This window comes from Lycium barbarum, chromosome 10 (genome assembly GCF_019175385.1).
Source record: "Lycium barbarum isolate Lr01 chromosome 10, ASM1917538v2, whole genome shotgun sequence".
In the NCBI taxonomy this organism is placed as follows: domain Eukaryota; kingdom Viridiplantae; phylum Streptophyta; class Magnoliopsida; order Solanales; family Solanaceae; genus Lycium; species Lycium barbarum.
The window spans coordinates 1,748,353-1,762,222 of record NC_083346.1 but is presented as its reverse complement, the minus strand read 5'-3'; the positions used below and the strand labels follow the sequence as shown (position 1 = coordinate 1,762,222).

At 34.0% G+C, this 13,870-nt stretch overlaps 1 protein-coding gene across 2 annotated transcripts; it reads right to left on the bottom strand.

The window, feature by feature from the left end:
• Positions 1–303: 303 nt before the first annotated feature.
• On the bottom strand, positions 304–7,689 carry LOC132613854 (E3 ubiquitin-protein ligase COP1-like). Of its 2 annotated transcripts, none has more exons than XM_060328135.1 (13): positions 6,968–7,689; positions 5,678–5,755; positions 4,453–4,608; positions 3,531–3,887; positions 3,283–3,440; positions 3,122–3,187; positions 2,752–2,830; positions 2,282–2,437; positions 2,069–2,167; positions 1,625–1,729; positions 1,318–1,497; positions 1,058–1,168; positions 304–953 (listed from the first exon to the last, which is right to left on the bottom strand). In XM_060328135.1, the coding sequence occupies exons 1-13, from the start codon at positions 7,328–7,330 to the stop codon at positions 783–785; spliced, it is 2,079 nt and encodes a 692-aa protein (XP_060184118.1). In that variant the 5' UTR covers positions 7,331–7,689; the 3' UTR covers positions 304–782. The 2 variants fall into 2 exon arrangements, with proteins under 2 accessions (XP_060184118.1, XP_060184119.1); XM_060328136.1 differs by having other exon boundaries at positions 4,453–4,612; positions 6,968–7,028.
• Between the last annotated feature and the right edge of the window lie 6,181 nt (positions 7,690–13,870).

Sequence of the window (13,870 nt, the reverse complement as noted above, 5' to 3'; positions counted from 1 at the left end):
GACCCTCGGCTCAATAGAAGCATAAAAAGGGGGTCAGATAAGGTTAAAAGATTTAAAACGATATTGCAATGAAATAATGCAAGCGACACAGTAAAACAGGATAATCAAGGAATTCAAAGCGATATGGAAATAAAGCGATGTTTAATAAAAACAGTTTATGATGTGTTTAGGTTCTCAGTTGAAACAAGTCGTAGTTTGAGTGAACAATGAAATTTATAGACTAAGTTTTGAGGTTCTATCGATGTATCTTGAATAGTCTGTATGAATTTAGTACCATGTGAGTGGAGGAGTGAAAATGGCGACTAATTAAGACCTTGGGTAATTGACAAGAATTAAAAGTGTGAAAATAATGTTTACATACTAGAGTCGGATGGCAAAATAGTTCTTGCAGAAACAGGTAATTCATGTTTTCACTACAATTTTCACTCTGCTATCCTCATTTCTATATACTATATAAATGCAACTCCGGAATCCTGGACTTTCTTTAAACTCAACCCCAGAAAAGAAGAGATACACACTAAACTATAAGAATTATGCGACTACTATGTAATCACCCATCAAAAGCTACATCTGCCTTCCCATCAAACAGACTTGGTGTAAGGAACCACCAAAATCGGAAACCAACGTTAGCCTAATAATCTGGTTATTCATGTACAATGGAGAATTGTTGTGGAGAACTTGTACCTCTTTTCCTTTTCAACAAGCCTCTTCGTCAGTCAAATGTTAACGATCATTCAGATGTTATCGATCATTTGAATTGTTTGATCATTCAAATGTTACGATCAAGCAGCGAGAACGAGTGCTTTTATTGTCCCTTGACTGTTTGCTGTTAGAATCGCTGGGCTGTCACGTTTCCAACAAACAGCACTGATGAAAAATGATCTCATGTCCCCATCTGGATCGTTCTGATCGTCAGAAACAAATCTGTGCCGAGCTGCTGGCTTAGAAATTGCCTGCACATGTATCCCGGAAAGAGATTAAGCACGGGGAAACGATGTTAAGTAGCTCATTGTATCTGCATAATGAGCCTGCTTATCAACTGGTTTCAGAAATATACCTTGTGATAGACAAACACTTCATTTGTCTCGCTACCACATGCAAGGTATTCGCTGTTTACTGTAAGACCTACAAAGTTCTTCTCATTCGTATGTCCTTTAAAAGTACGGAGCTGAAATTAAACACAGAACAAGAAAACTGCTGGTCAGTATTGAATTGATTTTCACAGATTTAGATAGGAATTATCTCTTAGACCGAGAAATAAGTAATTAGTTTCAACAGGAGTCAGATCTAGAAAATGATGAGCGCATGACTACTTACAGGAACGTTCTCCTTGACATCCCACAAACGCAATGTACTATCAGTTGATGCAGAAGCTAGCTCGTAGTTGGATAAAAATTTTACATATGAAACAGCTTTACGGTGCCCACTGAAAATGTGCAGTGGCTGGCTAATATTTCTCAAGTCATAATAGTGAATGTGATGATCTGCAGAACCCACCTGCAAGATGTTGGTAGTTTAAAAAGTTAACCTTTAACATGAAATACTACAAGTAAATGCATTGATGGAAAGGGGAAACAAAAACCAGCTTTTTAGGAGGATAAGTAAAGAGGAAATGAAATCTTACAGCTACATGAGCGCTGGATCCTGGATTATACATCACCGAGCAAATGTTAGCTTTCATGTCAATGGTAAGAATGCTGGCTTCCTGCTTCGTACACCAAATTTTGACCTGTTGAGAAATTAATTAGCACATTCCAAAATTTTCAAGTATAATAACTCGCCAAAACAAGTTTGTTCCTTCGGTTTGGCAGACTTCAAATTCATTGTTGGACCACACGGGGCACAAACCACAGCAGCCAGCACACACCTCACATTTGAGAATTATGGGCTACTACAGTACAAAACCTAATAAGTATTCTATTCATATGTGACTACTTATGAATCAAAATGAACCAGGAGGTAACTATTTATCAAATTTGTCTACTTCCAGAAACACTATGTTTGTCTCTCCAAAAACCAAATTGGGAAACATCAATAAGAAAAACTCATATCCGGAAGTTCTATTTACCTTGCAATCATCACTACCAGAGACAAGCATAGAAGGTTCAGTACGGCAAAAGTCAATACTCCATGCTCGTTTTTCATGCTCTTCGTATTCCATCACACTCTGAAAAAAGAAAGTGTAAATCTTATCGCATCAGATATAACTGCAGATCCATATGGAGGTGTTTTTCATGATCTAGATATAAGAACAAAATAAACACCTGGAAGACGACACTACCTGACGAGTCGTAACATCCCAAACCGTTACTATACCCTCATAGTCACTGCTTGCTAAGTGGTTTTTAGTGTACTTGTTCCAACTCAAACAACTTAGTTTGGATCGGGTAGACATTTCAACAACAGGACATTGCGCTTCTGCTGTTTCGTTTACCACCTGATAGAGAGAACATACAATGATTGGCTTGTATCTTTTTAAAAAACAAATATAATACAGCCCACGAAAAGCAGACTTTATAAGAATCTCACATCTAGCCAACTAATTGGAATATTTAACTAGGAACAATGACAATCTCAATTCAACTCAGATGCTCACTGATTTCTCCCAACATATCTCGATATACTATCTGAGAAGACAAAGGGGCTAGAAGTTAAGTTTAATTAACAGAACAATCATTAAACATTAGCAAAAATAATCTTTGTGGGACGATTAGCAGAAATAACGAAGCTTCACATGAAGCACGAACTTACTGATGAAAACTCGAAGACCTTAATTCTTCGCGATACCCCAGCAGTAGCAAACAATTCATCATCTCGGTCAAATTCAATACTGTCAAGAAGAGGAAATTTAGTTGCAGCAGGGGAGAGAGAGAATTTCTTGCCAAAAAAAAAGACTGGGTTCATCCACTAGATCTAAATATTAAGAGCAAATAAAACCTTCTTACTACCAAATGGTTTATACTTCAATAAAGGGAATTGCTATAATGTATCCAGGCAATAACTACTAATCAAAGTAGCCTGTTTCTCAATAACCAATTATCTCTAGTTCTAGTTTCGAAAAAAGGACAACTGAAGAAAAAGTTATTGTTTGATTTTATTCTAAATGCAATGAACATCTTACCTTGAAACAATATTGGCCGAGTGGAAAAGGTCAGCATGCCTGAGTTCAGCAACAACTCGCAGCCGACTATTTCAACAAACACAGTAGAAAGAAAAAACCGTAAGCCCAAATATTTAGGAAAATTTGCACTAGTACTACTATTATTAGATGAACTGATGGACCTGTATCGCGTAAAGGTAGATAGAACAGATTGAAAATCCTCAAGTCCCGCAGAATAACCTTCTCTATTCATGAGATTTGCTACCCTTTCTCCCTGTTTCTGTGACTGTCTTGCCGAATAGCGCCTCTTTTGTAGGTAACAGTCTTGAAGCTCATTGAACTGTAGACAATTGAACATGTTAAAAGGGAAACAAAGTCAACAATATTTGAACAAACATCAACAAGCACAGTGATAAATTACAGAATTAACCTGTGCATGAACGCGTCTTTTCCTTGCTATTGCCTTCCCAGGTTGATTAGGATCCTGTGAATCTGATCCACCGTGGTGGTCATTCTTCCATTGCACAAGTTGAGAATTCCCGGGAGCTCTTGCATCAGTGTTCCTCCGTGGAGTGCCAGCACGACCTTGTTCTTGTGAATTGAGAGAACTAGAAACAATTGCACCACTTCCCTTATCTCTCAATGAAGGCCTGGCTGTCATTGCAGAAGAATCATCGACTAGCATTCTCATTTTTGCTGAATATCTACCCCTTGCCCTATATAACTCTACTCTCCGCTTCTCCACAGCATTTATGTCTTCTTTAATGTACTGGAGATCATTTTGGATCTAGAAGAAAGTGCAGGATACAATCAATAATCTGCTTGAATCTTAATCAGCAGAGAGACATGAGATTAAGGTTGTCTATAAAATTTCCAGTTTCTAAGGAGCCTACAGTTTTTACAAATTTAACAAAAATGATAAGAGTTGTAAAAGCACATAATTACAAATAACATTCCCTTAGATGGATAATAAATGAAAAAAGCACGTACACAAGGAAAATTCTTAGACATGAATTTAATCCCCCTTTCTTAGTAAGTTATAGGAGGCAGAAGATGTTAGAGCTTTTCCTGAACCGGTTTGACAATTTATATTGCAAAAATGTGTCAGCGTAAAAGGCAAGCTCCAGTTATCTATCTACCAACGCGATGTTCCTTTTCCCGATATTATATTCTTTTGAACATGCTTTCTCTAGTTAGCATGCAAAGATATCATACAAGAAAAGCAAATCCCCTACCTCTTGGAGGGATGTGAATTAAATAGAAAAGAAATTATAGTAAGTTTCCAAGTAACAACAGATAAATTCAAACTAAAAGTGACTATATGTAAAGTCAGTAGAAGTTCAAGACAAAACCTCATTAAGCTCTTCAACTTTTTGCTTCCTTAAACACTGGAGAAACTCAAGCAAAATCTGAAGATTTGTTTCAGCTTCTTCTTGTTCCATTTTTCTTTTCTTGTCCATAAGAAGTGATAATAGACTATCCAGCTCTTTAACGGACACCTCGCATCCCTGCCTAAGAATCAAATTAGAATCCTGAACAGATAAATAGAAATAACCCGGACATAATGACAGAGAGAGTTAAAAGGCAAAATCATCTCAGAGTAAAATGGCAGTTGCAAGAAAATAATCAAACAACCTGACTAAAAGAGCGGCTGAAATGCAAAGTTAGCAATGCTCTCCACTAAAGCTAAGTTGAATGGACGCTTACAGATCTCCTACAGAAAGTACCAGCCCTTGTATTTTTACAACATTTTTGCAAATACTTGCAGGTTTGTATTTCCTTTTCAAGACATAACTTGCTCGGATATTCAATTTCCTTCTTTTCAGTTTCTCACAAGTTATGGCTTTATAATATCTTTCCCTCAGAGAGTCAAAACTAAAGTGTGCTTGGACAATGAAAGAGAAGTAGTGAGGATGCTGTCTCCCTTTTCCACATGCAGGTAAAAGCGCAAGATACTCTCCTTCCAACCATTTTGCACCTGATCTAAATCCGACTTAGGATGAACGATTATTTTTTATATATAAAGTACTTCAAAAGGTTAAGAGTGAATTTTTACACTTCCCTCCAACAAAAAAATAAGTTGCTACAACTCTTCAAAAATCCTGAAGGGCGTGTCAGATCCTCCAAAAGTAGTGCATTTTTGGAGGATCAGACACGAGTGCGCCAACATTTTTGGAGATCCGAGCAACAAACCAAAAAGAACAAGACATATAAACTAGTGGCCTAAACTAACACCTGGGGAAGACTACTCATTAGCTTCTCTTCCTTTCCATTCATACCCTCATAAGTCATATCATGCCATATCACTAACATCAGCCTACAAAATGTAGCATCATACACCGGTACCTCAGCAAAACTTAGATGCATCATTATCCAGACAAAGAACATTCACTAGTTTATCTACAACGATCTATGTTGCTCGGACTCTCCAAAAATGATGCGGCACCCGTGTCGTATCCTTCAAAAATGCACTACTTTTGGAGGATCCGACACACACCCGTGTCCATTTTTGAAGAGTCCAAGCAACATAGACAACGTTACAAAGAAAGCTTGTTTAACTTTTCATGCATATCTGACCTGCAGTATTGCCTGGCGAAGTTGTTCCACAGGTGTAGCACTTTTGGCGATTTGGCGAGCAGATCTCTTCATCAATAACTACACAATGGAGAAAACTTTAACACAACTAGGTTTAAGTGGAAAATAACCTTCTAGAATGTCATCATATTCAATAGACTGGTAAAAAATGAAGATCATAAAGCAGAAGAAAAGAAGCAAAGAGGAAAAAAATACAAATAAAGGGAATGAAACTACTAAACAAGGTTTATCAGTCAAGTTTTCATTCCAAAATAAGCCCATTAGGGGGTTGTGATGAAGAATTTGAAAAACGTTACAACAAAAACTCACAAAGGGGAGATACAGATCAATCATGAGTAATGTAAGCTACATTTATATCCACCAATTTCCAATTCAAGTAAATCTTCATGTACATTCTAAAGCAGATTTTTAAAATACCACACAATAAATTCAAAAAAAAATCCATACAGAGCGATATTCCTTCACCAGTATCCCATTAAAAGGGAACTTTCACCAGTATCCCATTAAAAGGGAACTTTCTTCCTGCTACATAAATGCAGTAATATTCCAACCAATATTTGTCGTTGACGCATTATACAAAATAGGTCTGAGACATCATTAACTCCTGTATCTCAGCTGACCTGAGAATTACTGCAAACCTTAAACATTAAGATTCTGCCGTGATATAAAGAAACCAGCGTTATAATTCTTGGTGTACTTACTCATAAAGACCTATATTCATACATGTTTTTTTTTCCAATTCATAGAGACTGTCTTTGCTGGTTCAATATGTATTTTTTCAATCACTCGTTGAAATCCAAGAATTCATCAAATCCTGAGCATTTTTCAGTAATATAAACACAGCAGGACGAAACCAGATTCCTCCAAGGCATGTAGTTCTACATTGCTAAAAGAAAAACATTGATAATTCTACTTAGAACTAAATAATTTCACCTCAAAATTCTTATTCATCTGATCTTCTTTATAAGTGATTACTACACTCATATATAAGTGATTTCAAAATCGAACATCCAAATTCATGAAAAAAAAAAAAAAAAAAACTGGAAAATTTTACCTTATTGATAAGTAAATTAGGACAAAGGTGATTTGTATTCAAGTAAACAATGTGATGATTACACCTACATATAAGTGAAATTCATCCAAATTCATGAAAAAATCTGTAAATTACCTTTTTAAGAAGGAAATTAGGACAAATGTGATTATTACACCTATATATAAGTAAAATTCAAAATCAAACATCCAAATTCATGATAAAAAACTGTAAAATTTTACCTTATTGAGAAGAAAATTAGGATAAAGGTGCTTAGTAGTCAAGTAATGAGAGCAACAAGGACAATCACTTTTGTTCTGAAGATGAGTAACAATACACATATAACAAAAACTATGTCCACACGCTGTTAGAAATGCATCCTTTATAATTTGCATACATATTGGACACAACGTATCCTTATCCACTTCCAGTTCCACTTCCTTCTCCGCCGTCACTTCCTCCTTAACAACCGTCACCGCCACCGCCGCCGTCGTCACCGCCGCCGGAGCCGCTTCTGCCGGAGCTGAAGTTTCTCCGGCATTCACCGGCTCCGATTTAACCGTCGGCACTAAAGCTCCCATTGAATTACGCTCTCCTCCTCCCATCCCTCCGCAGTTGTACGAGTGCCTGATCAATTCAATTATGTAGAAACAAGGGCGTCTCAATAAAATTAATGGCCTAAAGTAAAATTTTAATCTCAGGACTTAAAGTATATACAAACTTCCAAACTTTTGCACATCTGAAAGGTACAAAATTGTTGCAGCTGGTAAATGATTTTTTTTTTTTTTTTTTTTTTTTTTGTAAGAACTTCCTGCATATATATGTAGGTAGATATTCTTAGAGATGAAGAAATGATGATTACTCTGTGTGTGTGTTTTCTGTTAGGAGTGTGAGTATTTTTGTGAGGGTATAAACCGACCACGTTGGCGGGGAACCCGCGTTTTTTAAAACTGGGGAGACTTGTTACTGCGACCGCCTCATAATATATTTTCATGTCAAATAGGATTGTGTAGTTTTTGAGCAGCCCATCAAAAGCAGCTGAAAAAGAGTTTTCATAAGTTTTACGTAAAAGTTGTTTAAGTAATAGCATAAATTTTCAATATATATATATATATATATATAAAAAAAATTTAGGTATAGTATCATAGGTAAGCCTTATCATATTTATAATCTTGAAAAAAAGAGTGCTATCAAAATTGATCCGTGATATTTTAGCTAAATAACTCAGTATTCAATTAAGTGCATCAGTCAATTCTTTTGAAGTATGGTATCAGGCGATAATACTAAATATATTCTAGAAATTATGTTATATAAAATATTTCATTTTTTGTAATGATCATAGATTTGCGTGCTCCATATTTTTAATTTAAATTCACCCATGTCTAGACCTCGCTTGTGGATTAGAGTTGTTGTTGGTGCTGTAATATGTTATAACAATTAAAAGTAATTTAATGGCGCAAAAGTTTGTAGCCGTGATGACTACATATACATTATCCGAACTATAATGAGTGATTCTCTAAAATTGTAAATTTGGTAAAATTTTAAGTGATAAGCTATCAATTTTTTATTTTAATTTATAATTGATTTGAATAAATTTTTATAAGTTTTTTCAATACTTTTTTTTCCTATAAGTAAATTGGGATAATTTAGTCAAGGATAATGTTATTAAGTGGTTTACTTGACGAGTATGCTAAAACCTTAAAAATTACTTATTGCAGGGAGAGTGTATTTTTTGTCCGTTCGAAAGTCAATCGAGTATATGTGTTTGATCAGAGTATAATATTTGACTTACATGTCAAAACTAGGTTTAAATTTCTCAAATTTTATTTCCGATCACATACTTTCACGTAAAATGGGACCTATTTTTTTTAACAAAAGTTTTATACTTGTTTTTAATTAAAGTTTTCTTTAATTGTTAAACGCCATATATTTATCCAAATAAGTAATTCCGTTATTAAATGCATGGGGATGATGATACTAAAAGTTGGCCACAAGTTGATTATCATGAGTTGGAAATTACAATTTAATGTATCTCTTGCCAAAACTCTCTCACATCAATTATCAAGATCGAAGATAGTACTACACGTAAGTGCATTAAATGAAACTTGTTAAAACCTGACCCAAAAAATAGAGATAAAAAATAAATTAAAATCCTCTAACATATTCGACATTTACATTAAATCAATAAATTTATATTAGCAATCACATGCAAGGAAAGGATTAAATTAAATGGAGTGAAAACAATTTTTTAAACGTGTATAAAATTTTGAATACTTTTAACATACGAGAAATATGCATGTTTACATTTCTAGTGCCAGTTTTTTTGAATCTCTTATCAAAATTATTGGCACCGCTCATTGTTAGCAGCTACAAATTAAAGTGAGAAAATCACTATTCTTACGGAATTCTTCGGAATTTGACTCATTTGTAATGTTTCGGATGAATATTTCCTCGGAAAAATCCCTTATCAATGACCAAATTTGATGAGACATCCATCGAAAATTAGTGATATTTTGGTTGTATTAACTATACTTATGTTTATCCGGAAATTGGGTCAGTTGAATTTGTGTACGTGGTCAAGGACACATGGACTAAAGTGACCAGAAAAGCGATGTATTTTGTAATTAAAATCAATAAGAACGAAATATAAGCAAAGTAAAAGTTAAGAATAGCCTGAGCTTTGATGTAGTTTTGAACTGGTGGCTCAGGACAAGCTACTAATTTGGTCCTTGTTGGATCTAAATTAAAATAGTAAAGAAATTTAACAACAATGCAAGTGTGAAATGTATGTCGGTGTATATCTCATGGATTTTATGTGTCCTTTATAATGAAACGCTAAGTCCTATTTATATTTAGGCTAAGGGGTACACATTCCATGAATTATGCCCTTGCTAATAATGCAAATTAATGTCTTAGTAATGATGAACAATAAAGAGGACAATAATGCCTAATGTCCCGTGGAAGGTGCAAGATCTGATTATAACGGTTGACCGTTGCCTACCAACCGGTGCTATCTCATTTCCACGAGTAATCGGGCCCTTTAGTTCCTTCGGTGTCATTAAACCTCTGCCGGAGACTCTGAACGCTGATTTGCATTTGAATCATATTTGTTGACACGTGTCATCATGGCATTCCAGTTGTATTCTACAAATTTAGCCCAATACAACTTAAAATTTTAATGTGTACCATGAAAAACATATATCTTTCATTCGTTGACTTGAAGATTCATGGATCGCCCGCATCTTTGTGGACGAATCCACCGTTTTAATTAATTGAGAATATATGATACAGATTTAAAATATTGATAAAATTTCTATGTTCAACCGTTTCGTAAAAAAGGTAGTGATAATGGTACCTTCATCGACTTAAAATTTAAATCTTAATCATATGTATTGAAGAGGATCAGATTATTCAGTTTAAACAATTAGGTCAGAAAGAGAGTAACTCAATTTTCTAAAACAAGGGACTTCTGACTAATCCACGATACAAGTTCGTTTTTTAAGACCTAATCCCTAATCCCTATGCAAAACGTGTAAGAATAAAAAAACACAGATAAATCAAACTAAGAGAACAAGAAAAACAAAATCTATTTTTTTTTCTTTCTTTCTTGTCATGACATTCTGGTTTGTTTTGTAAGAATACCTGTAAAAAGTGCCTGCTAACCTAGCTAATAATAATAGTAATAATAACAATTAAGTATTGAAAGTTTCCTATATTATAGGGATTTGACTCCTCTCCATTATATTTTCTCTCCATTTTTTAAGTGCATGTTTAGATGATTGACACTTGTCTATTTTAGATTTTAAATGCTTGGATTAATTTAACTTAAGTAAATATATTAACTGCAGTTAACGGTTTACTTTGGAAAATTACCGTCCATACAAATCTCAACTTCCACAAATTTAGGAACCCATTAATATCATTATAATTTATATATTCTTACATCCAAATTTATGATTCATCACAATAAATGAGATTATTATGTACGTAAAGAGTAGTTATATACTACTTTTTTGCATTTTAACCATAAAAATGCAATTATCTCCCAGCAATTTTTCTTGCAATCCACCTCTGTAATTTAAAACTAAAAACTAGGTATTTGAGGAGCATTTACTAATTTTAAATGTTTCATAGGCAAAAACAAAATTGAAAAAATGTAAATAAAAAACTACTCGTACTAATTAACAATTTTGAGGTGGTATAAAATCGTCTGCCCCATTCAACTAAAATATGAAGTATTATTTCTTACATCCTTGCAAAACAAAATGAAGCAGAGTAATCAAAAACGGTTGTATAGAGGAGGGGAAGAGAAAATACGTTTAGCTAATATTGGACAGCATAGTTCATTCTCAATAAATAATATTATATTCGAAAAAACGACATAAAATATAAGAACTGATAATAAGTAAATAAAATGAAAACTAATAATTTCTAAAATATAAGGGAGTTGGGAATTTTCTTACCAAAGTTAAGAGTGCATTCCTAAAATTTATCTTACTAGCTATGGTTAAGATGTTTGCTTAAGTTAATTTAATCCAAGCCCTTAAAATTTAAAATAGATAGGTGTCAATCATCTAAATATACACTTGAGGAAATGGAGAGAAAGTGTAATGGAGGGGAGCTAAATTCATATTATACAAGAAGTTGCCCTCAGCCGTAAAATCCTCACTAACCATGCTGCTCAATAATAATAATAATAATAATAAAGATACTAAAAGTTTTCTATATTCTTTATTAATAATATAAATTTCATATATAGGATTCAAAAACTCATGCAAAGAATAACACCTGAGGTAAATGACTAAAGTGACCAGAACGAAGACCAAACTAATATGTATCGTTTGGATCTCATCTTTTTCTTTCAATGTGTCTTTAATTTTTGTTAGAAATATATGAATTTCAAGATTCAATAATTTTTACATGTGATTTTACGTTTACATCTTCTTAGTTTTTCATCAACGAAGATTCATTATCTATTATGTATTTATAAAAATAAAAATTTAACCTGATATATATAATGTAAGTTTTAGACAAAGATATTCAGATGAACTTCCTTCTAACACCTTCATTCACCATCTTATTTCATTCACTATTGAAATTCGAATGCCATCGTTTCTAATCTTATTTAAGTACATGAAACTTTAGGCGCCCAACATTCTCACGTGGTATTGTTGGTCTTACAATTTGACATACTCTTACTTTGACAAAACTAAAGAGAATTTTGAAAGCTATGCACAATCTTCTAATTAAAACCATTGGCTAGTGACTGAGCGACGATATTAGCTATTGACAGATTTCTGTTCACTTGTTGGAACCATGGTAGGTCATAAACGTGGACGAATAAAAAACAGAAATATTATGAGTCGGGTAACATGGCCAACAAACATATTGTTAGGGCGCATGAACTATATATAGTAACCGTCAAAAGATTGTGACACGACGAACATATCTTTCATCATAGGTCTCTGAATCAAATTTGAAATTTCAACTAATAAAATTAATATGAAGTGCTTTTCTCTTTAATAAACCTTACATGCAAATTCAAATTAATCAAAATTCAAATCGGATATCGGAAAATTTAAAAACTACTCCCTCCATTTTTTTTATGTATTTTAGTTTGACTTGCAAAAAAATTAAAAGGTAAAAAAGACTTTTAGATTTCATAACCTTAAATTAAAGCATGTAGAATGTATCAAAATCTTTTAAATTTGTGGTCTTAAACATGTCACCTGAGACATTCATATTAGAGAATTATTAAATGTTAAATAACATTTCTTAAATAAATTTTAAACAACAAAACCACATAAATTAAAGCAGAAGAAGCAATAATAATCGGAATATGATCAGTATATCCAACGTACCATACCTATAAAAACTTTTGGAAGTATAAGAGAAAAAGACAAACTACTTTTTTTGGCCTTTACTTTTATGACATGCAGATGTGTCTTTAAAATCCACCATAAAGTACAATTGGCTCATCAATGGTGCATGCAGTCTGTCACATGACCTAAAAATCTGGAGTTCAGAGCACTTTTATGATATTGAATCAAGCAATAGGGGTACAAAAGGGTCCAATCTTGACATGTTTAACTTTAAACTACATTTATTCCGAGAGATATATTAAGCTGCATGAAGAAAAAAAATAGACTTTTCAAAACTTTGTTTTAATGTGTTTGTATCGGTGGAACATTGCAAGCACTCTGTAAATTAAATGAAGTACAAGCAAGCTAACGTAGCACCATCACCATATATAGTTTGTATCCACATAATTGACTCTTATTTGTGCAGGATCAGGTTACATATACTCTTCTGGACGAATAATTGTTGAATATGTAGAACTATAATTTAAATTTATTTAATGTAAACCCAATTTTCCAGCAATTATAGTTCTACATATTCAACAATTATATCCATTCGTGTCTCTATTATCTGTGAATGGGGAACATGGAGCATAATTTCATCCCCTCTTATGGTGTACGCCTAGCTACATAGCTGAGCTTGTCAGGGGTTTAAAGGCGACCGACCAGCGTGTGTGTCTATATGTGTCACGACCCAAATCTGACACTCAGGCCGTGACCGGGCACCTGACGAGCTTCTACCCATAAGGCGAACCCTCTAAGCAAATCATGCGAAAATTAGCGAATAAAATGAATAATACGCAAAGTCTCATCATATAATGAAAAGTGCGGAAACGGAATACAAATACTAAGTCTTGCCCATAAACCCCATAAAAATGTCTAAGTCATGGAACTACTAGTCTGAATAGAAAAGTACGAGACGAAGCTCGGAATACTACTAAGTCAACTAAAGAAGAAGAGGCCGCCATGATCTAATGGTGGCTCACCTCTACTAAACTGGACTGAACAAAGCTGGAATGAATCGAGGATCGGCTACCTGGTCACCGTTAACCACACCTGCACACATACAACATCAACAAGTGTGAGTCTAAAAGACCCAGCAAGATCATCGACACTCTCAGCTTACCCCTGGGGCAAGTCTTTGAAATCCCTGATAATGCATAAAAGCAATTACCCAGTACAAGTATATTAAATATATACAAACACTGAAGCTAAAGCTAAAATCATGAAGCACAACCAAGCAGAACATGAAATACTCTAAATCTGAATCTATGCTCACGGGACATA